Raw genomic sequence first — 22,291 nt, 5'->3', positions numbered from 1 at the left:
CGCAGATGCAATCGAACACCTATGATCGCACGCGCCTCTTGGCGGGCACTACACTACACGCCCGGCCGGAGAGTGCTACCACCGAGGACGCGGACCCGCTCGCGGAACTCCGGGATGCTCCGGAGGAAGACCCAGTCCTGACGGCTGCCGTTACGACCAGACCCAAGGCCTTACGCGGGGCCGCATGCTTTTTCTGTGGGGGGCCACGCCATGCCCGGCCCGTGTGTCCGGCATGAGACGCTATATGCCATTTGTGCTCACAAAAAGGACATTACGCGAGAGTGTGCAGGAAAACGGCACGCGGCTCGCGGCTCATTGAATCGCGCGGTCGCGGTCGCGCGGGCGCGGCGACCTTGAATGGGCTCATTGCGGAGCCCGCGAGCCGAGCCCGACAACCCGGCGCCTTACCCGACTTCGAAGGGGAGGGCCCCTCTCTGCGGGCCCCTGGGCGCTCAGACGTCCTTGGCGGGCGTCACCGGACAGCCACCACCGTCTCATCCTCCATCGGGCACGAAGTACGTGTCCTTGACCAAACTCCGGGCCACGCAAGGGGCTTTGAAGCCTCGCCAAGCCCCAGCGGAACGTTCTCCTCGTGTCGTCCACGAGCTAACGGTGGCCCTCACCCCGGAAAAGGCGATTTCGAATACTACGGAGGCCTTTTTCTGCCAAAAGTGTCAAAAGGCGATTTCAAATACTACGGAGGCCTTTTCCCGTCAGAATTGTCAGATTTTGAATCGCGAAACACCGGAATGCTTGGGAAAGCCCTCTGATGGCGTTAATGGATTCCCCATGGTCAATGCAGACTCCGGCCACGACCGCAAAACTGCTGCTGGCATAGGATCCACCCGCAAGGCTTGTCCGACCCATTCGGGGGGCTCAGTCCCGCTCCCAGCAGCCTCGTCTGGCCTGGCTCAAGCCCTTATTCCCCTCATGGTCGAAGGCCATTGTGTTCGGGCCTTGGTGGATACAGGATCTACGGATAGATTTATCGACCAGCGACTTGTGCTCAGGCATGGATGGCGGATCTGGAGGTCTACGAGACGGATCTTCATGGCTTCCCAGGGGCTTCGACTCAGCACGAAGGGGGAATGCCGATTGAAACTCGTGCTAAAGGGACGGGTTTTCCCTGATGTACACCTTATGGTTTTACCCGCATTATGTGCTGATATTCTGTTAGGACACGATTTTCTTAAGCTGCATGGACGTCTGGTAATGGAGTTTGGTGGGCCTGACACGCTTGTTGTGGGGGCGGACGACGCGCTTGAGGTGTGCACCCTAGCGCAAATGGACGTCCAGCCGCTTTCGCTGTTCCCCAATCTAACCTCCGACTGCACCCCTGTCGCGGTGAAATCACGGCGCTACTCTCGCGCAGACATGCAATTCATTGCGGATGAAACGGCTCAGCTCTTCAAAGACGGCATCATAGAACCTAGTAGGTCGCCGTGGCGCGCCCAGGTCTTGGTGGTGCGCAGCGAGGCCCATCGCAGACGCATGGTAATCGACTATTCCCAAACGATTAACCGCTTTACACAGCTGGATGCCTACCCCCTTCCGGGGATGGACGCGCTGGTGCAACAGGTGTCCCAGTATTCGGTCTATAGCACTCTCGATCTCCGTAGTGCGTACCACCAGATCCCTATCTCTAGGGCGGATCGTATCTATACCGCATTTGAGTCGGGGCAGCGGTTGTACCAATTTACGCGATTGCCTTTTGGGGTAACGAACGGGGTCGCTCGTTTCCAGAGGGCCATGGATGACCTCGTTGCGCGGGAGCACTTAACCGATGTTTTCGTCTACCTCGATAATCTTACGGTTTGTGGATATGACCAAGGGCACCATGATGCTAATCTGAAGCGCTTCCTTGAGGTCGCGCAGAGGTATCACTTAACTATGAACGAGGATAAGTGCCAATACTCCCTACGCACGATAGATCTTCTGGGGTACACCGTGACCCATGGCTCTGTCGCTCCGGATAAGGAGCGTCTGCGACCTTTGCTCGACATGGCCCCTCCCAGTGATCGGGCGTCCCTGAAGCGCGCCCTTGGGCTGTTCGCCCATTACTCCAAATGGGTGCAAAGTTTCTCCGCGAAACTTCGCCCCCTCGTGGCCTGCGACACCTTCCCCCTGAGTCCGGCCGCATTGGCGGCCTTTGAAGGCCTTAAGGCCGACATCGCCCGAGCCGCCGTGGCGACAATCGACGAGAGCGGCTCTTTCGTCCTCGAAAGTGATGCCTCGGATCAGGCCATCGCGGCGACCCTCTCCCAAGGGGGGCGTCCCATGGCTTTCTTTTCACGGGCTCTTACCACCGCTGAGCGGAGACACTCGTCCGTTGAAAAGGAAGCGTATGCGATCGTCGAGTCTATTCGGCGATGGCGCCCGTACTTACTCGGGCGGAGCTTCCAAATCATCACGGACCAGCAAAGCGTTGCGTTCATGTACGACACCTTACACGCCCAGCGCATTAAGAATGAGAAAATCACTCGCTGGCGTATCGAACTCGCCGACTTCTGTTACACCATCAAATATCACCCGGGGAAGGATAACCGGGCCGCCTATGCCTTATCACGACCGGCTACATGCGCGGGTATCACCTCTTTGGAGGGCCTACGGGTGCTGCATGCCACGGCGGGCAATCCCGGCGTAACGCGTTTCGCTCATTTTGTGCGGTGTGGCAATCTCCCATACTCGATTGACGATATCCGCCGTATCTGTCGCGACTGCGCTATCTGCGCGGAAATCAAACCGCGTTTCTATAACCCTCCCATGGGGACTCTGGTTAAGGCTACGCGCCCGTGGGAACGCTTGGCGATGGATTTCAAGGGCCCTTTGCCGGTGTCGAGCGGCTCTCGCTATCTGCTCACTATCGTCGATGAGTACTCGCGATTCCCCTTTGCTTATACGTGCGCGGACATGACTGCTGCCACAGTGATGCGATGCTTACAGAACTTGTTCTCAATGTTCGGTTACCCGGCCTATGTCCATACCGACCGGGGTGCGGTCTTCTTGTCTCAGGAGGTGCGCGGCTATCTGCTCCAAAATAACATTGCTTCTAGTTACACCACGCCGTACAGACCCCAGGCTAATGGGCAGATCGAACGCTTCAACGGGATTATCTGGAGGGCCGTCATGCTCAACCTCCGGACCCTCGGCCGGGGCCTCGATAAATGGGCTTGGTCGCTACCTGCGGCGTTGAACTCGATCAGGGCTCTCCTGTGTACGGCAACCAACCAAACTCCCCACGAGCGACTTTTCCACCACCCCAGGAGCACGGGGTGTATACGGTCTTTGCCCAGTTGGCTCGCTGGGCCCGGGCCGGCCTACCTTAAACGGGCGGTTCGCGCGAGCAAGTACGACGCCCTAGTGGACAAAGTGCAGATTCTCCAGGCTAATCCTGAGCATGCTCGTGTGATGACGACTGATGGCCGTGAGACTACTGTCTCCGTCCGTCACCTTGCCCCTTGCGGGGTCGCCGACCTGAGTAGGGAATCGGACGAACCGATCGAACCCATCTCTGAGACTATGGCCTCTCCCGACGCTCCCATCGCCGAAAGTCTACCGACCCTTCCCTCACCGCGTCTACCTGGGCCCGACGACTTGGAGTTACCCCCTTCGTCACCCGACCCTGATGGCGCCTCCGACGCCGGGGACACAGGGATACGTGATGCCGTACCCGGGGAATTTCGGACGCGTGCTGGCAGAGAAATTCGCCGCCCGGCCCGATACGGTTGGGTCGACTGATGTTCCGCACCCTGTTCGTGCTGACGCTCACTCGCTTTTAGCCGCACTGCCGTATAATTCTGACGGGGGGAGAATGTAGTGAAATCGTATTCGTACTGAACCCGGGGTGATGCTCGCTGCTCGTTGACACTGCTCGGGGCGTGACTATAAGACCCGCTGCTGCGGACGGTGCTCCGAGACTTCTCCTGTGACACGTTACATCTGGTAGACTCGCTAACGGTACGCCTGCATAGAATATCCAGCTTGCTTGCATTGAATGTTATGAATGGTCCCATGTGATGTCACATCGTATACTTAATTGTATTCCCTGCTTTACAGGATGATGTCATGATCTAAATGCAATTAAACCACCCGTTGGACTAAAGTTGTGTGGACCTGATTGGTTTTCCACAACAGTAAATATAATGGTAACACTGCAATCCCGTTGTCGTGATTGCAAGGTTGTTGGATTGAAGCGGTGTGTGGTTGGTTAGTTGTTGACTCGAAGTTTATAGAATAAACCAGTGTCTCAAAGAAATCTCTTCACTTACATGGTGACAGCAGCTTAGAGACTTAGAGTACTTCAAAAAAATTTGAAACAAATATTATTTGCTACCTGCTATCCTTACCCAGGTCGTACTATCCACTTCAACTAAAGTATTGTCGTGCAAATCTCTCAAAGTTAACACCAGGGACCGCGAATGATCAGAACGGCTTTAACTGAGGCGACGACCAAATACGGATTCAGCTATAAAAGTATGGGAGAAAAAATGAAGAAGAGGCGGCAAGCGCTTACCTAGAGCAAAACCGACGGCAGCTCCGATCCTGCAGGGGATTAACTCAAACGAACACGGTTTAACAAGGAATGGAAAGTAATGCAAGGGTTTATTTTAAATAAAGGTCGGGACAGGGAAACGCGATGATAAATCTAATAATGATCCTAAATTTTGATCCCACACACTGACTTCCAAATACGAGACAGGGGAAAATGAATTAACAAAAGAACACGTTCGTCGTGGGTTTGTGTAATGTGGTGCGAGCTTATCTGTCCGTCGTCCAATGCGGGCCCGTCCGGCTCCAAGCTCCGGCGCGAGGGAACCCTCCGTCCGCCTCACTCGCACGCTTCGCCAGGCCCTGCGCGGCCCGCACCGCTCCAAGCTCCGAGTCGATCGCACACGAGGCCCCAGCACCACTCCAAGCTCCGGAAGCACTGAGAAGGACCACTCCAAGCACCACGCAGATGGCGAACCAATGACCACCAGGACCTCTCAAGACGAAGAGCCAAGAGCCAAAGACGAACGACAAGCGAAGAAGCCAAGAGAGAGACAAAATGTCCTGCAGCGCGCCCTTTTGTAACCTGGCCTGTGACGTCAGTCCTGGCGTGCTACCAACCAGAGCCTCGTAGCTTCCCGCCGTTTCCCGAACCTCCTTGTGCCTTCCGTGCTGATTGGTTCCAGATTCGCGCCTTCCGCGCCAACCAATCACAGCCCTCCTGGGCGTGGTTCCCAGCTCGTCTCACGCGATGTTGCTGGGCCAGCTGGTGGTGCGGCTGGCGGCAGCCATTCGGCGGTGCCCCGATTTGGCTTCCTGCCCGTTTTCTTCCAAGGTCATTGTAAGGGAAGGGAACTATTTAATGTTGCACTAAAGGGCCTATCTAAGTGTTTTTATGTGTGCGTTGCCATAAGGGACAAAGGAATGATTACCAGGTCTGACACATAGGGGTTTATCTTAATCCCTACAACTATTTAACACACGAACATCCTTGTATGTTCACAGGTATACACTTCCCCGACAAACCGCCTAAAAACACAGAACTTATTACAGGGTAGATTCCCTATCGCGACAGTCGAAGCATGTTACCTATACAGATCTACCTAGCTCTAGATATTCCTTTACCCCCCGACATAACAGTGTCAAACAAGCCCAGCTACGCTGCTGTTAGACTTTCGGTCTTGTTATCATGACACATTCCTTTTTGCGGACCCTCTGCTGAATATTTTCCTCAACCACAAATGCTTTATTCCCGCAGCCCCCATAATCATTCATGAGTGGCTCTGACGAAAAATTTCACGATAATCAGATACTGTCTTCACAATCGGCGAGAGGGCCGTTGTCTGTCACGATTGGTGAGCGCTTCCCGAAGAAGATCGCGCCGAGAGCGGCTCCGCCCATGATTGAGGGGGGTGTGGGGGGAGGGGAAGCAAAGAGTGAGGAATTTCAGAGAGTTATAAAAGGCAGCTGTGTGAAGGAATCTCGGCAAATTCAAAAATATATATCGAAGGGCATATTCAAAGATGTGTGGCTTGAAGCGATCACAGACTTTGTTTAGGGCTCGGTTGATTATTTTATTATTCGTATAACGCGAGTCTTCTCTCATCCTTTTCTTCTCTAATCCCTCCCTCTTTTGCGTCCTTCCCACTGTCATTCCTTTCACTTTGCCAGTTCGCTTGCCTTTTTATTTCATTCTCCTTCATGCTTTGCCGGTTGTTTCTCAGGCGCAGTTCATCTTTGGCCGTCGGTCTTTCCTGCGTCTTCTGGCTCAGTCCTTTTACTCTCTTCCTTATATCTTCTCCTTCCATTTTTGCACACCTTCACTTTCGCGTACCCACATCCGATAGCTTCATCGCTGGACCCTCTGCCCCATCTACGAAACTCAGGCACTCTGTCAGGAGACACATTCAACACGTGCCGCGAGCGACGTCACAGCACCACAGGGAAACTCGGGCACCATGTCAGGAAACACATTTCATATGTGTCACGAGTGACATCACAGCACTGCGGGGAAACACTGAGGCCGTGGCTGTGTACAGGAGGAGGTCGAGCTCAGAGGATCCCAGCTTCAGTTCAGGACGTGGGAGCCAGAGTCAACAAGTGGACGGTGTGCAGGGGGTCCGCCCTTTCCCTGTCTATTTCTTTTTATCTCAGCCCATCGTTGTCACCAATCATTTAGTCCACCATTATTTGCCAATCACTTATCTCTCCCTTCCAGATCGAATGCATGATGCCAGCATAAGTACTGTAGAGTGTTGGCATTGCAGATAAGGATCCGAGGGCGGGCCTGTCAAGTAGAGGATAAGGGCAATGTATACGTGCTGTAATTATTGTACATATATGACATTTCATTGTCTCATCTGCCTGTAAATACCTGCTTGGCCTGCCGTTGTAAATACTTGCATTTTTGTTACAGGTAATAAAGGCCATTTCTTTAAGAAACTAAGTCTTGACTTATTCTGTCCGTTCTGATTGTGACGTAAGACAGGCTTTTCTTTGTATACTAAGTCGAGGCTCGCGTAAGAGCTAACATATAGAACGAATAAAAAAGGGAGCAGGAGACAAGAGGGGAAAGAGGGGCAAGCACAACGACAGTAGGGAACAGGGACATCGGGAGATCTGTGGAAGGCAGAGGGCTGGGGTGGCGTACATGGGATAAACGAGATGGACCCTACAAGGACTTTCAGGAAAGAAAACAGAATTTGAACGAAGTGGATTTTTGGTATATTAACGGGGGTAGAAAAGAGCAAGGTTTGGGATATTAATTAATTTATTTATTTAATTATTTATTTTTTGAAAACAAGATCCCGGTGTGTACCCCGGTGCGACACTACGACATAAGGGTGAAAGGTGCGAGGAGAGCTCGGCGGGTGAAGTACCAACCGAGAATGAAGGTGTGGAGGTTGAAAGAGGTGACAGTGAGGGAGGCATTAAAAGAGAGGCTGAGTATGGTAGAGGATGATGTGGTTGAGCTTGAAAGTGGTTGGATGTCAATGAAAGATAGTCTGTTGGGAGCCGTTGGTGAGGTATGTGGATGGACAAAAGGACCACCGAGGCACTCGGAAACATGGTGGTGGGATGATGAAGTTGGAAAGAAGATTGACGAGAAGAGGAAGAAGTTCAAGGAGTGGCAGAAGGCGAAGGGTATGGGGGCAGAAAAAGGCAGAGCATGAACGTTATAAGGCAGCCAAGAAGGCTGCAAAGAAAGAGGTAGCAAAGGCACAGGAGGCATGTAGGAAAATTTTCGGAGAACGCTTGGATTTGGAAGAGGGTCAGAGAGCGGTATTCAGGATTGCAAAGCAGATAGCGAAAGAGAGGTGTGATGTGATGGGGGTGAGTTGCTTGAAGGATGAAGTGGGACAAATCGTTGTGGACCCAGATGGAATTAAAGGAAGATGGAAAAGATATATGGAAATACTGTTGAATGCAGAGAATGAATGGGATGGCAACATAGCAACAACATATAGAGTAACGCAGTTTTAGGACCGGCAGAGAAGATAACCGAGAAGGAAGTTGAGGAAGCGATAAAAGCAATGAAGAGTAGAATAGCGGGAGGGCCGACGGGAGTTGTGGGAGATATGTTGAAGGCAGCGGGAAATTGGGGTGTGAAGAGAATGACAACAACAACAACATGCATTTTAAAGGCCATTTTCCCTGCTAGAGCGGGGGTTAGCCTTGCGGTCCCCATGACAATCTTCTCCATTTTGCCCAATTTTCTGCATCTCTCCTTGTTAACCCCCCTTGCCCGAATTTCTTCTTCCACCATCTTCAGCCAAGTCTTTCTCGGTCTTCCCCGTCTTCTACTTCCTTCTACATTCATTTCCATAACTCTTCTCAACCAGTCACTTTCATCCTTCCTCAACACATGACCAAACCATCTCAACCTGTTCCTCTTCACAGCATCAATCACAGGCTCTATTCCCATCATCTTTTGCAATTCATCATTTGTCTTCCTCTCTCTCAACGATACTCCGCACATCCGTCGAACCATTCGCATTTCCACTCTTTCCAACCTTCGTTGCTGCTCTACGTTCATTACCCATGTCTCGCTCCAATAAATCATAACACTTCTCACACATGCAGCATACACCTTTCCCTTCAGCTTCAACGACACTCCCCTCATCATCAGCACGCCACTCAATTCCCGAAACTTCTTCCATGCACATCTCACTCGAGCAACCGTTCTCCATTCCACCTTCTCCATTCAGCATGTCTCCGAGGTAGCAAAATGTTTTCACAACTTCCAGCTTCACGCCGTCTCCAAGATCCAACTCAACATTTCTTCCATCTGCAGCTCCCTCTGTGCACACCTTACATTTGAATGTAGCTGCCACACTGGTTAATGACCCTCTCAGACCACTACATTTTTGATGAACCCACTCAGCGCACATTGTACACTGAATGGAGTTCACTCCGACACCCTTCCTACACACAGCACAGGGCCACTTCCCAGTTCTTTCCACCTCACCACATGCTTTACCACTTGCCATCACCTTCGTCTTTCCGATATTCACCTTCAGACCTTTTGTCTCCATACATTCCTTCCACATGTTCATCTTTTCCTTCAGTCCATCCATACTTTCCGCAATCAACACCAGATCATCTGCATACAACAACTCCCACGGTAAACCCTCCTTTACGTTCTGAGCCAGCACCTCCATCACAGCTACAAATAGTAGTGGACTTAGTACGGACCTCTGATGCACTCCCACCTTCACCTCAAACTCACCACTGTTCCCGTCCTTCGTCCTTACAGCTGTGCGCGCTCTTTTGTACATTGCCATCACTACTCTGATCAACCATTCCTCCACTCATAACTTCCTCAATGCCCATGTCAATACTTTGGGTGGAACCCGATCGAATGCTTTCTCCAGATCAACAAACCCAAGAAACAACTTCTTCCTCTTCTCCATGTACTTCTCCTGCAACTGCCTCACAATAAAGAGCACGTCTGTCGTTCCTCTCCCTGGCATAAATCCAAACTGCATTTCGTCGATCTTCACCTTCTTCCTTATCCTCCTCTCCAACACCCTTTCCAATACCTTCATTCCATGCTCCAATAACTTTATCGCTCGGTACGAGCCACACTCCAGAGGGTCACCTTTCCCCTTGTATAGAGGGACAAGGGTACTCAGTTCCCAATCCACTGGAATGCGGCCTTCTTTCACCACCAGATTACAGATCTCTGTCATTCTCTTCACACCCCAACTTCCTGCTGCCTTCAACATATCTCCCACAACTCCGGTCGGCCCTCCCGCTTTTCTACCCTTCATTGCTTTTATCGCTTCCTCAACTTCCTTCTGAGTTATCTTCTCTGCCGGTCCTAAAACTGGGTTACTCTCTATGTTGCCATCCCATTCATTCTCTGTATTCAACAGCATTCCCATATATCTTTTCCATCTTCCTTTAATTCCATCTGGGTCGACAACGATTTGTCCCACTTCATCCTTCAAGCAACTCACCCCCATCACATCACACCTCTCTTTCGCTATCTGCTTTGCAATCCTGAATACTGCTTTCTGACCCTCTTCCGAATCCAAGCGTTCTCCGAACATTTTCCTACATGCCTCCTGCGCCTTTGCTACCTCTTTCTTTGCAGCCTTCCTGGCTGCCTTATAACTTTCATGCTCTGCTGTTTCTGCTCCCGTACCCTTCGCCTTCTGCCACTCCTTGAACTTCTTCCTCTTCTCGTCAATCCTCTTTCCAACTTCATCATCCCACCACCATGTTTCCGAGTGCCTCGGTGGTCCTTTTGTCCATCCACATACCTCACCAACGGCTCCCAACAGACGAGCTTCAACAGACTGTGAAGAGAATGACAGAGATCTGCAATCTGGTGGTGAAAGAAGGCCGCATTCCAGTGGATTGGGAACTGAGTACCCTCGTCCCTCTATACAAGGGGAAAGGTGACCCTCTGGACTGTGGCTCGTATCGAGCGATAAAGTTATTGGAGCATGGAATGAAGGTGTTGGAAAGGGTGTTGGAGAGGAGGACAAGGAAGAAAGTGAAGATTGATGAAATGCGGTTTGGATTTATGCCAGGAAGAGGAACGACAGACGCGCTTTTTATTGTGAGGCAGTTGCAGGAGAAGTACATGGAGAAGAGGAAGAAGTTGTTTCTTGGGTTTGTTGATCTGGAGAAAGCATTCGATAGGGTTCCACGTGAAGTCGTGACATGGGCATTGAGGAAGTTAGGAGTGGAGGAATGGTTGATCAGAGTAGTGATGATAATGTACAAAAGAGCGCGCACAGCTGTAAGGACGAAGGACGGGAACAGTGGTGAGTTTGAGGTGAAGGTGGGAGTGCATCAGGGGTCGGTACTAAGTCCACTACTATTTGTAGCTGTGATGGAGGTGCTGGCCTGGAACGTAAAGGAGGGTTTACCGTGGGTGTTGTTGTATGCAGATGATCTGGTGTTGATTGCAGAAAGTATGGATGGACTGAAGGAGAAGATGAACAAGTGGAAGGAATGTATGGAGACAAAAGGTCTGAAGGTGAATATCGGAAAAACGAAGGTGATGGCAAGTGGTAAAGCATGTGGTGAGGTGGAAAGAACTGGGAAGTGGCCGTGTGCTGTGTGCAGGAAGGGTGTCGGAGTGAATTCCATTCAATGTACAATGTGCGCTGAGTGGGTTCCTCAAAAATGTAGTGGTTTGAGAGAGTCATTAACCAGTGTGGCAGCTACATTCAAGTGTAAGGTGTGCACAGAGGGAGCTGCAGATGGAGGAAATGTTGAGTTGAATCTTGGAGACGGCGTGAAGCTGGAAGGTGTGAAAACATTTTGTTACCTAGGAGACATGCTGAATGGAGAAGGTGGATCAGACTCGGCAACAGTTGCTCGAGTGAGATGTGCATGGAAGAATTTTCGGGAACTGAGTGGCGTGCTGATGAGGAGGGGAGTGTCGTTGAAGCTGAAGGGAAAGGTGTATGCTGCATGTGTGAGAAGTGTTATGATTTATGGGAGCGAGACATGGGTAATGACCGTAGAGCAGCAACGAAGGCTGGAAAGGATGGAAATGCGAATGGTTCGGTGGATGTGCGGAGTATCGTTGAGAGAGAGGAAGACAAATGATGAATTGCGAAAGATGATGGGAATAGAGCCTGTGATGGATGCAGTGAAGAGAAACAGTTTGAGATGGTTTGGTCATGTGTTGAGGAAGGACGAAAGTGACTGGTTGAGTAGAGTGATGGAAATGTATGTAGAAGGCCATAGAGGACGGGGAAGACCGAGAAAGACTTGGCTAAAGATGGTCGAAGAAGAAATGCGGCCAAGGGGTTTAACAAAGTGAGATGCAGAAAATAGGGCAAAATGGAGAGGATTGTCATGGGGACCGCAACGCTAACCCCCGGTCTTGCAGGGAAAATGGCCTTAAAATGCCTGTTGTTGTTGTATACAAGATCGAGGCTAGTGAAAGAGCTAACATTAATCACACAAAAAGTAAAACCGACACATAAAACACAAAATAAGGGGAGCGGTAGACAAGATGGAGAGAGAGGGGGAAGGACACAAACACAACATTTGAGAGCAGGGACATCGACAGAAATGTGGGAGGGAGAGGGCTTGGGGGAGGTGGGAGAGGTATAAAACATATGGACACTACAAGGACTTCCAGGAAAGAAATTGGAATTTCAAAAAAGTGTATCTGGGGTGAATTAGCGGGGGTAGAAAAGATCAAGGTTTTGGATGGGGGAAGATAAGAGATGGTGGTGAACAGCTGTTTTAAAGACCTGGAGGGAGGAGTGGGATTGAAGGGAGTGGGGGAGTTTGTTCCAGAGGCAGGAGAAAAGGGGAATGAAAGAGTGAAGGTGAGCAGAGAGCCCATATTTTGGCAGTTTAAGCATAAGAGGATTGCTGGCAGATCTTGTGCTACCTGTAGGAATATTTGGGGGACAGAGCACAGAGAGAGCTGGGGGAGCAAGGCTGGAGAGGCGTCGATAAAAGACAGAAAGACCACCAACCTGCCTGCGGTGAGTGAGTGAAAGGCCCTCGGAGTTAGCTTCATCGCAAGAGATTCCAATGATTCTGAAAGCTTTGGTTTCAACAGCGTGAAGCCGAGCTAGGTGTGAGGCAGGAGCACCGGCCCAGAGGGGGGGAACAGTATTCCATTGAGCTGCGGATGAAAGCTTTGTATGTGGTGAGGAGCTCAGGTGTGCCAAGGAAGGACTTCGCACAACGGAGGATGCCCAGTGAATTAGCCGAGAATGGTCGAGTCGGTGACTGGGTTTGGAGGCCAGCTTGGAAATGTGGTTTTCCCAAGAAAGATCATGGCAGATAGTGAGACCCAAAAGCTTGAGCGACAGAACTTCTTGGAGAGGATTGTTGAGAAAGTAGATGGGAGGGTTTTCCAGTCGGTCTTTTCGGAGAGACATAATAAGAGTGTGAGATTTGTCAGGATTGAAAGACATGTTCCATTTGTTTGACCAGTCTGTGATTTTGTCCAGGTCTGCAGAGAGTGAGGAGGCTGCAGACTGCCGATCTGAGGGATGAGGAATGGAACGGCAGAGAGTGGAGTCATCAGCAAAGAGATAGAGGATTTTGCAGAGAGTAGGAGAGATTATTGATGAAGACCAGAAATAGCACAGGGCCCAGCACACTACCTTGGGGAACTCCAGCCATAACAGGTAGGGGATATGAGAGAAATTCATTCAGGGCCACACGTTGCCTACGACCAGAGAGGAAGTCCACAAGCCATGAGCGGAGATTTCCATGGATACCATAGGAGGAGAGTTTGGTGAGCAGAGCTGGGTGCCAAACCGTAACGAAGGCACGTGATATGTCAAGGGAGACAGCTCTGATTTCCCGTTTGGCATTGAGGACCTCCATCCATTGTTGAGACAGCAGAAGCAACATGTCCAGAGTAGAATGACCTGGTCTGAATCCAAATTGATGATCAGAGATCAAGCCATTGGAGAAGAGGAAGGATTTGATATCCGAAGCAATGATGGATTGCATGACTTTGCTGATAATTGGGAGCAGGCTGATTGGTCTGTAGTTGCGAGGATCTGTTTTTGCACCTTTTTGTGTAAAGTGGTAATGTTTGCTGATTTCCAAGATGCTGGCAGATGACCTTGAGCAAAAGAGAGGGTGAAAAGAACAGAGAGAGGGTGAGATAGAGCGGCAGAGCAGGATTTTAGGACCCGTGGGCTGATGCCGTCGGGTCCAGTTGCAGAATTGGAGTCGAACTTCTCCAAACTTCTTCTCCAAACTTCTCCAAATCAGACAAAAACTTCTCCACCTTGTCAGGAGAGAAGGACACAGTGTCCAAGAGTAGTTGGGTTCGACTGGGTAATGTGGGAACAGAGAGAGATGGGTTTGGGACACAAGATTTTGAGGCAAACACAGAGTTGAGGCATTCGGCTTTGTCACGTGCGGTGTCAACTGTGTAGCATTTGTGGTAAGGGAGGGGATGGAGGGAGAACAAACACCAGAAACGGATTTGACCAGAGGCCACCAGGATTTGGAGGAAGGAGACAGCTTTGAGAGTTCAATCTTGAGTGTGAAGAGATAGTGCTTCCTGGGACTCCTGAGGGTAGACACACACTTGTTCCGAGCTTGGTGGAAGGAACTGAGATTGCCTTCAGTTGGATTTGCCTTCCAAGAGGCAAAGGCAAGTTGTTTCAGGGCAACTGCCTCACCACAAGATTCAGTGTACCATGGACGGGAGGAAGGGTAAGACAACTGAAGACGAGATGGGATAAATCTGTGTATGAGAAAGAACAGTTTGCTTTCGAATAATTCCCAGGAAGAATTTATTTCAGAGGCAGTAGTGATGGGAGACCAGTCCAGATGATTGATGGCTGCTTGCAGCCCGTACCAGTCAGCCTGAGTGAAATGCCAGACTCGTCGGCGCTGAGGAGGCTCTCTGAGAATGGCCAGAGAGATGTCCACTTTAAAAAGCACATGATCAGAAGAACCGATTGGAGCAGAAGAAGAGAAGCAGACATTTGCAGGGCAGTTTGTCATAACCAAGTCTCGAAGAGAAGATACTCCATTGACCTAGATCCGGGTCGGGAAATTGACAGATTGTGTCAGTCCCAATGAGTCGCAGAAGTCCTTTGCTGAGGTGCCATGGCTTGTGAGAGAGGAACCCACACCCGGCCAGCTGGCATGATGACAGTTGAAGTCGCCACATATGAGGACGAGAGAGTTTGGATGAGTTGATTGAAGTTGGTCCAGTTGGTTCAGTTGGATGGGGGATGATCTAAGATGGTGGTGAACAGCTGTTTTGAAGACCTGGATGGAGGAGTGGGATTGAAGAGAGTGTGGGAGTTTGTTGTTCCAGAGACGGGGAAAAAGAGGAATGAAAGAGTGAAGGTGAGCAGAGAGTCTTAATTTTGGAAGTTTCACCAGAAGAGGGTTACTGACAGATCTTGTGCGTCCTGCAGGAATATTTGGGGGACAGAGCACAGAAAGAGCAGGGGGGGCATAGGCCGGCGGAGAGGAGGCTGAGGTGTTTGGTCAGCTCGGATTTGTTATCTAAGCTCAATCTCAGATGCGGACGTGATGTTGGTTCCGCTCGGCTGACTGACTAATGTCAGTTACGTAACCGCCAGGACGGTTCGCCTTTTGTCTCGCTCAACTCACCTTTATGGTAAACTGACTTTGGGCAGGAAGATCCAGCCAGAGTTGAGGGTGGCAAACAGTGTCCGGGGTCTCATAGACACGCCGTCCTCTCGGAGTTATCAAGATGCGACACCCATGAAAAACCATAACAATAAATAATGTTAAAGACTTTTGGCGAGTTTTTACCTGTGACATGTTGCAGGTCTATAATAGTTTTGCATTGCTGTTGTGGTTCTAATTGGGGTTCAATTTATGAAATATGCACCCATTGGTCGGATCACACCCACATATGTCACTTGACTCCACCCACCATAGCACCAAGACAAAATGACAGTAATGAAGCGTTACGTTGCACAGATTAATAAAAAACGAAAACCAAACTATTGCTAACTATACTGTCATGGCCACGGAGACGTCGTGGAATGACGTCAGAGCCTCAAGTTCTCAGTTCCTTCCACCAAGCTCGGAACAAGTGTGTGTCTACCCTCAGGAGTGCCAGGAAGCACTATCTCTCCTCACTCAAGAATGAACTCTCAAACCTGTCTCCTTCCTCCAAATCCTGGTGGCGTCTGGTCAAATCCGTTTCTGGTGTTTGTTCCCCCTCCATCCCCTCCCTTACCTCAAATGGCCACACAGTTGACATCGCACGTGACAAAGCCGAATGCCTCAACTCTGTGTTTGCCTCAAAATCCTTAGTCCCAAACCCATCTCTCTCTGTTCCCACCTTTCCCAGTCGAACCCAACTGCTCCTGAACTCTGTGTCCTTCTCTCCTGACAAGGTGGAGGAGTTTTTGTCAAACCTCGACTCTGATTCTGCAACTGGACCAGACGGCATCAGCCCACGGGTCCTAAAATCCTGCTCTGCCACTCTATCTCACCCTCTCTCTGTTCTTTTCACCCTATCTTTTGCTCAAGGTCATCTGCCAGCATCCTGGAAATCAGCTAACATTACCGCTTTACACAAAAAAGGTGCAAAAACAGATCCTTGCAACTACAGACCAATCAGCCTGCTCCCAATTATCAGCAAAGTCATGGAATCCATCATTGCTTCGGATATGAAATCTTTCCTCTTCTCCAATGGCTTGATCTCTGATCATCAATTTGGTTTCAGACCAGGTCACTCTACTCTGGACATGCTGCTTCTGCTGTCTCAACAATGGATGGAGGTCCTCAATGCCAAACAGGAAATCAGAGCTGTCTCCCTTGACATATCACGTGCCTTCGATACGGTCTGGCACCCAGCTCTGCTCACCAAACTCTCCTCCTATGGTATCCATGGAAATCTCCATGCATGGCTTGCGGACTTCCTCTCTGGTCGTAGTCAACGTGTGGCCCTGAATGGATTTCTCTCATCTCCCCTTCCTGTTCAGGCTGGAGTTCCCCAAGGCAGTGTGCTGGGCCCTGTGCTTTTTCTGGTCTTTATCAATGATCTCTCCGACTCTCTGGAAAATCCTCTCGATCTCTTTGCTGATGACTCCACTCTCTGCCGCTCCATTCCTCTTCCCTCAGATCGGCAGTCTGCAGCCTCCTCACTCTCTGAAGACCTGGACAAAATCACAGACTGGTCAAACAAGTGGAACATGTCTTTCAATCCTGACAAATCTCACTCTCTTACTATGTCTCTCCGAAAAGATCGACTGGACAACCCTCCCATCTACTTTCTCAACAATCCTCTCCAAGAAGTTCTGTCGCTCAAGCTTTTGGGTCTCACTATCTGCCATGATCTTTCTTGGGAAAACCACATTTCCAAGCTGGCCTCCAAAGCCAGTCGCCGACTGGGCATCCTCCGTCGTGCGAAGTCCTTCCTCGGCACACCTGAGCTCCTCACCACATACAAGGCTTTCATCCACAGCTCAATGGAATACTGTTCTCCCCTATGGGCTGGTGCTCCTGCCTCACACCTGGCTCGGCTTCACGCTGTTGAATCCAAAGCTTTCAAAATCATTGGAATCTCCCGCAATGAAGCTATCTCTGCGGGCCTTTCACTCACTCACCGCAGGCAGGTAGGTGGTCTTTCTGTCTTCTACCGACTCCTCTCCGGCCTTGCTCCCCCAGCTCTCTCTGTGCTCTGTCCCCCAAATATTCCTACAGGTCGCACAAGATCTGCCAGCAACCCTCTGATGGTTAAACTGCCGAAATCTCGGCTCTCTGCTCACCTTCACTCTTTCATTCCTCTTTTCTCCCGCCTCTGGAACAAACTCCCACACTCCCTTCAATCCCACTCCTCCCTCCAGGTCTTTAAAACAGCTGTTCACCACCATCTCTTATCTTCCCCCATCCAAAACCTTGATCTTTCCTACCCCCACTAATTCACCCCAGATCCACCTTGTTTGAAATTCCAACTTCTTTCCTGGAAGTCCTGGCAGTGTCCATATGTTTATACCTCTCCCACCCCCCCCCCCCCCCCCTCCTTCACATGCCTCCCCACAAAGCCCTCTCCCTCCCACAGATCTCTCAATGTCTCCATGTCTCTCGGTCCCTGCTCTCAAATGTTGTGTTTGTGTCCTTCCCCCTCTCTCCCCATCTTGTCTACCGCTCCCGATGTTATTTGTTTTATGTGTCTGTTTGTCTTTCTGTGTGATTAATGTTCGCTCTTTCACGAGCCTCGATCTTGTATACAAAAAAAAAAAAGATTCACTTCTTTGTTAAATGCTGATTTAAAAAATACCCCTCAAAGAAACAAAACGCAAATGTGATGGAACAAAATAAAGAAAATTCGTTGCAAAGACATATTTGCTGATTATAATAACAAATTGTTGCTGATTTTTATTCTTGATGGCATCTTTCATTGTGTTTGAACAAGGGCCGTTTCAAAAATTTGGATGGCGGACATTTTCTCTCTTGGGTGCTGGATCTGGTGGTGAACGGTCGTGTGCCGACATTTTCTTCTTCTCGGGAGCTTCTCGTTCTGGATCCCATAGCGAATGGTTGCTATTGCTCTTGCGCAAGGAAGATTCATCACGAACGGTTGCATTCCGACATCTTCATAGTGATTGTGAGGAGAAAGAGCTGCAGACCGAGAACTGCGGTTTCCCAAGCAAGAATGACGAGTGCACGGGCGCGGCCTTCTCGCTGCGCTCTCGACAAAGCCAGGAGTGGGTGGACGCACATTGAGGCCTAGTTTGCACCAACGAGCGCAGTTTCCCGCCAAGGACGCGAGGAGGTTTTGACGATTCCTGACGAGATTCAAGAGCCGATTTGAGCTAAGTGCCACAAAATACACATTTATTTTTGAGTTATTTTATCCCTCGTCTGTATTCGGGTCTGTGTGGGAGTGCTCCAATAAGGAATTTAGTTTATCGTGCATTTTCTTTGTTACCGGCAATTTCGTGAATAAAGCTGGCATTTTCTTGTACATTGTAAATCCCGTGTCGTTTGAGTTCATTTATCCATGTGCGAAGACGTCGGGTGGAGCCGTCCAGGTAAGTTTGTCATTTCCCTTTCCCTCGTGTGTAGTGAAGGTCCGCCAATGAATTAAACGCCTCGGAGTGTGAAGCTCGTTTGGTCATCTGTGACACCCTGCGGTGTTCACCACACAAGGTAGTCACATGACAATATATATAATTTAATAAACAGGAATGCATGGAAACAGGAATGCAATTTAATAAACAGGAACAGGTGTATGCTGCATGTGTGAGAAGTGTTATGATTTATGTGAGCGAGACATGGGTTTAATGAACGTCGAGCAGCAACGAAGGCTGGAAAGGGTGGAAATGCGAATGGTTCGGTGGATGTGCGGAGTATCGTTGAGAGAGAGGAAGACAAATGATGAATTGCGAAAGATGATGGGAATAGAGCCTGTGATTGATGCTGTGAAGAGGAACAGGTTGAGATGGTTTGGTCATGTGTTGAGGAAGGATGAAAGTGACTGGTTGAGAAGAGTGATGGAAATGAATGTAGAAGGAAGTAGAGGACGGGGAAGACCGAGAAAGAAAGAAAGACTTGAAAGTCTTCCCTTATACTAAGCACTTCCCTCGTCATTAACATCCTTCTAATCTGACTACGTACCCTCTACCTGTATCAATGTCTCTACTTAAATCTCGGTCTCCTATTGTCATCCTTCTAAATCCCTAACAACTAGCCGAAACCCGTGGAACATCCACGGAAGGGAGGATGTGGTGTATGGATTGAGTGTACCATTATGGATGGCATAGGGGAGCGCTCATGGGATCTTCTTCTTCCGTTAAGCTCCAATTTTTTCTCTTTAAGTTAAGTCCAATCAGTCCTCTCTGCTCGAAGTGCTCAGGCCATGCCTTCCCGCTCTCATACTTTTATTTCCGTTCGGTGTACAAAGAGATTGACATATCGTTCATCTGTTTTCAGCTCGTTATCTTTAAGCTTCCTTAGGTCTCGCCACCTGCTACTCCTCCCTGAGTTACGAGGATTTATGCAACGCACCCCGAGTATCGCAACGTCACTCCATTTAACTTTATTAAAATGACGATAAAGACGTGAAACCCGTGGAACATCCACGGAAGGGAGGATGTGGTGTATGGATAGAGTGTCCCATTATGGATGGCATAGGGGAGCGCTCATGGGATCTTCTTCTTCCGTTAAGCTCCAATTTTTTCTCTTTAAGTTAAGTCCAATCAGTCCTCTCTGCTCGAAGTGCTCAAGCCATGCCTTCCCGCTCTCATACTTTTATTTCCATTCGGTGTAGAAAGAGATTGACATATCGTTCGTCTATTTTCAGCTCGTTATCTTTAAGCTTCCTTACGTCTCGCCACCTGCTACACCTCTCTGAGTTACGAGGATTTATGCAACGCACCCCGAGTATCGCAACGTCACTCCATTTAACTTTATTAAAATGACGATAAAGACGTTTCCTTATATATCCTAATTTAAAATGTTCAAGGGAATAAAAAGACCATTTGGTTCACACCACCCATGTTCACACCACTCGACTGTCCAATCAGCGGACGGCTCGCTTCGCCTTCGCCCAGCAGACGCCAATACGATGGCGTCGTAAGATGGTGTCGTATTAGCAGTTAATCGGATGCTTTTGGGCCCCAACGTCGACTAATTCAGATTTTTCGAGTATGGCTGTACGTGATAAACAAAGAGCGCGGTTCGTAGATCGTAAATCCATTAGTGCCGTGGGCATCGGGTCACTGGGTGCGGCGTAAAAGGGATAACAAAGTCGAGTCCTTACAGTATTATTATATAGATATCCTAGCCCGCTCTCGGCGAGTTCACACTGCCAAACCCCATAAATCTACTGCTCCTTTGCCCCAACGTGAGGGATGGTAGAGCTACCATCCCTCTACATCGGACACTATCTCCCACCATCACCCCCCAGTCCTCTCGCACTATGAGCCCCCATCATTGGAAGTACTGGGTCCTGCCTATATATATAAATACAAACGTATACTGTACGTCCGAGCCGGCATCGTCATATTTCGCCGTTGCCACGTTACGTTGGTTGTTTTACACAGTAAAGGAATAATCACAAAAATACCAGCGAAAGGCAAAGCAAGCACACGACCACAGCACAGGACAAAATGCATATGGCGTCACATTTGTTTTGAATGAGAACCAGCAGCTACGCATACGTATACTGTACGTACATTTTAAAAATATTTTTAATGTGCTTTTTATTGTATTTTAAATTGCTTCGATCGTTAAAACATCAACAATAAAACAACGATCAACGATCATTAAAACGTTAAAACATCCAATTGTTTAAATTGTTTAATTTTTTTCACGTCCGTAGGAGTGATGTAAAGTCGTACATAATGACGTTCGGTGAACTGAAATTTACTCTAGAAGAGTGGCGTAAAGTCGGATTTGACGTAGGTCGAAATGGCGTAAAACGGGGTATGACTGATATATATATATATATATATATATATATATATATATATATATATATATATATATATATATATATATATATATATATATATATATATATATATATATATGCTCTAGCAGGGACAATGGCCTTAAAATGCCTGTTGTTTGTTGTATATATATATATACATATATACATATATTAGATTAATGAACAGGATTAAATAATTAAATTGATGTATGTGAAAAAACCAGTGCTCTGCCATCTGAGCTATCTGGGTGACCCTGACTGAGAATGCAATTTTTCCCACACATATGATCGCCACTCTCTTTCTGTCAATGCTTTCTGTTTCACTCACTGCCAACCATAGGAGCACCAACGGCTTGAACACGAGAGGGTCTTCCTCCAATGGGGGGGGACATAGAGGACATGGATTTGTCATACATTTTTATATACAGTATACATATATACATATGCACTGCATATACAATGTCGACATTTTGAATCTGCATTGAACTCCTTTGATCATTCCGCATGTCGCTTCATGGGTCATGACGTCAGAGTGCTTGATGTCCGGGCCTGATATTTGATTTGTATTGAAATTATAACTCTGGATTTTGATATCAGGTATTCCGAGTAAAGGCTGCTCAGCACGAATAATGACAGCGGTAGTTTGATAACCTTCTACGTCATACACGAGCGGTGCAGTTTTTATAAGAGCCGCTTCAAACTGACGTCATTAAAATGGTCGAGGTGTCATATAATGAAATCATATTCCGCGGTGTCCCTCCACTCGCGTGATCAGTGTGTCGGTTCGAGTGTTTGTCATTGGCATCTGTGTATATGGAGACCAGTCCGTACGTCGGCGACGATCCAGTACGAAACCCCGTACGGTAAGCGTGCCTCATTGCAGATTCGTGCTGTGCGCGAGGACAATCCCGTTGACCGCGCCCTTTGTTTTAATCGTGACCGGGAACGACCACCCGGGTCTCGGCAATTGTTCACGGGCGCAATTACCTTTGCCTGACGAGCGTTCGAGGAGCAACGTCGACACTTGCGGCTCGGTAATGAACCTCCGCAGGTGTTCCACCGACGCCTTCTCCTCAAGCACCGACTCGAGCGTAGACCCGGCATCTCCTCCACCGTCGTCGAGCAAAAGAGGCACCAAGCAGCGGATGTACTTCTGAAGGGTGCTGGTGTCGGCCATGGTGTGCGCCGCCGACTCGAGCACCGTCACGGCTTCGCTTCCCTCCATGGTGCTGAACCCGATCCGCAGAGCCTCCTCTGCGCGCACTGAGCGCCCTCGCGCTCTCACTGGCACGCGACGACGTACGCGGTACGCGCTCACGTCACGATTGCCGCAGTGTGATAACACGTCATGACGTCGCCACGTACAACGGCGTTATTTCGGTGAATATTCGGAAACTACAATACTGTACCTCGAAC

At 49.3% G+C, this 22,291-nt stretch overlaps 1 protein-coding gene across 2 annotated transcripts in view; it reads right to left on the bottom strand.

The window, feature by feature from the left end:
• LOC137437086 (cytoplasmic dynein 1 heavy chain 1) overlaps window positions 1–22,072 on the bottom strand; it is a 263,109-nt gene extending 241,037 nt beyond the window's left edge. For both annotated transcript variants that reach the window (XM_068131446.2, XM_078786887.1), the window contains exon 1: window positions 21,863–22,072. In XM_068131446.2, the coding sequence (XP_067987547.2) occupies window positions 21,863–22,052 (190 nt within the window). In that variant the 5' untranslated portion in view covers window positions 22,053–22,072. The remainder of the gene's footprint in view (window positions 1–21,862) is intronic.
• Between the last annotated feature and the right edge of the window lie 219 nt (window positions 22,073–22,291).

Source organism: Myxine glutinosa, chromosome 11 (genome assembly GCF_964187855.1).
Source record: "Myxine glutinosa chromosome 11, kmMyxGlut1.1, whole genome shotgun sequence".
NCBI lineage: Eukaryota > Metazoa > Chordata > Myxini > Myxiniformes > Myxinidae > Myxine > Myxine glutinosa.
Note: the sequence above shows the minus strand (reverse complement) of the source record. Positions and strands in the feature narration are given on the sequence as shown.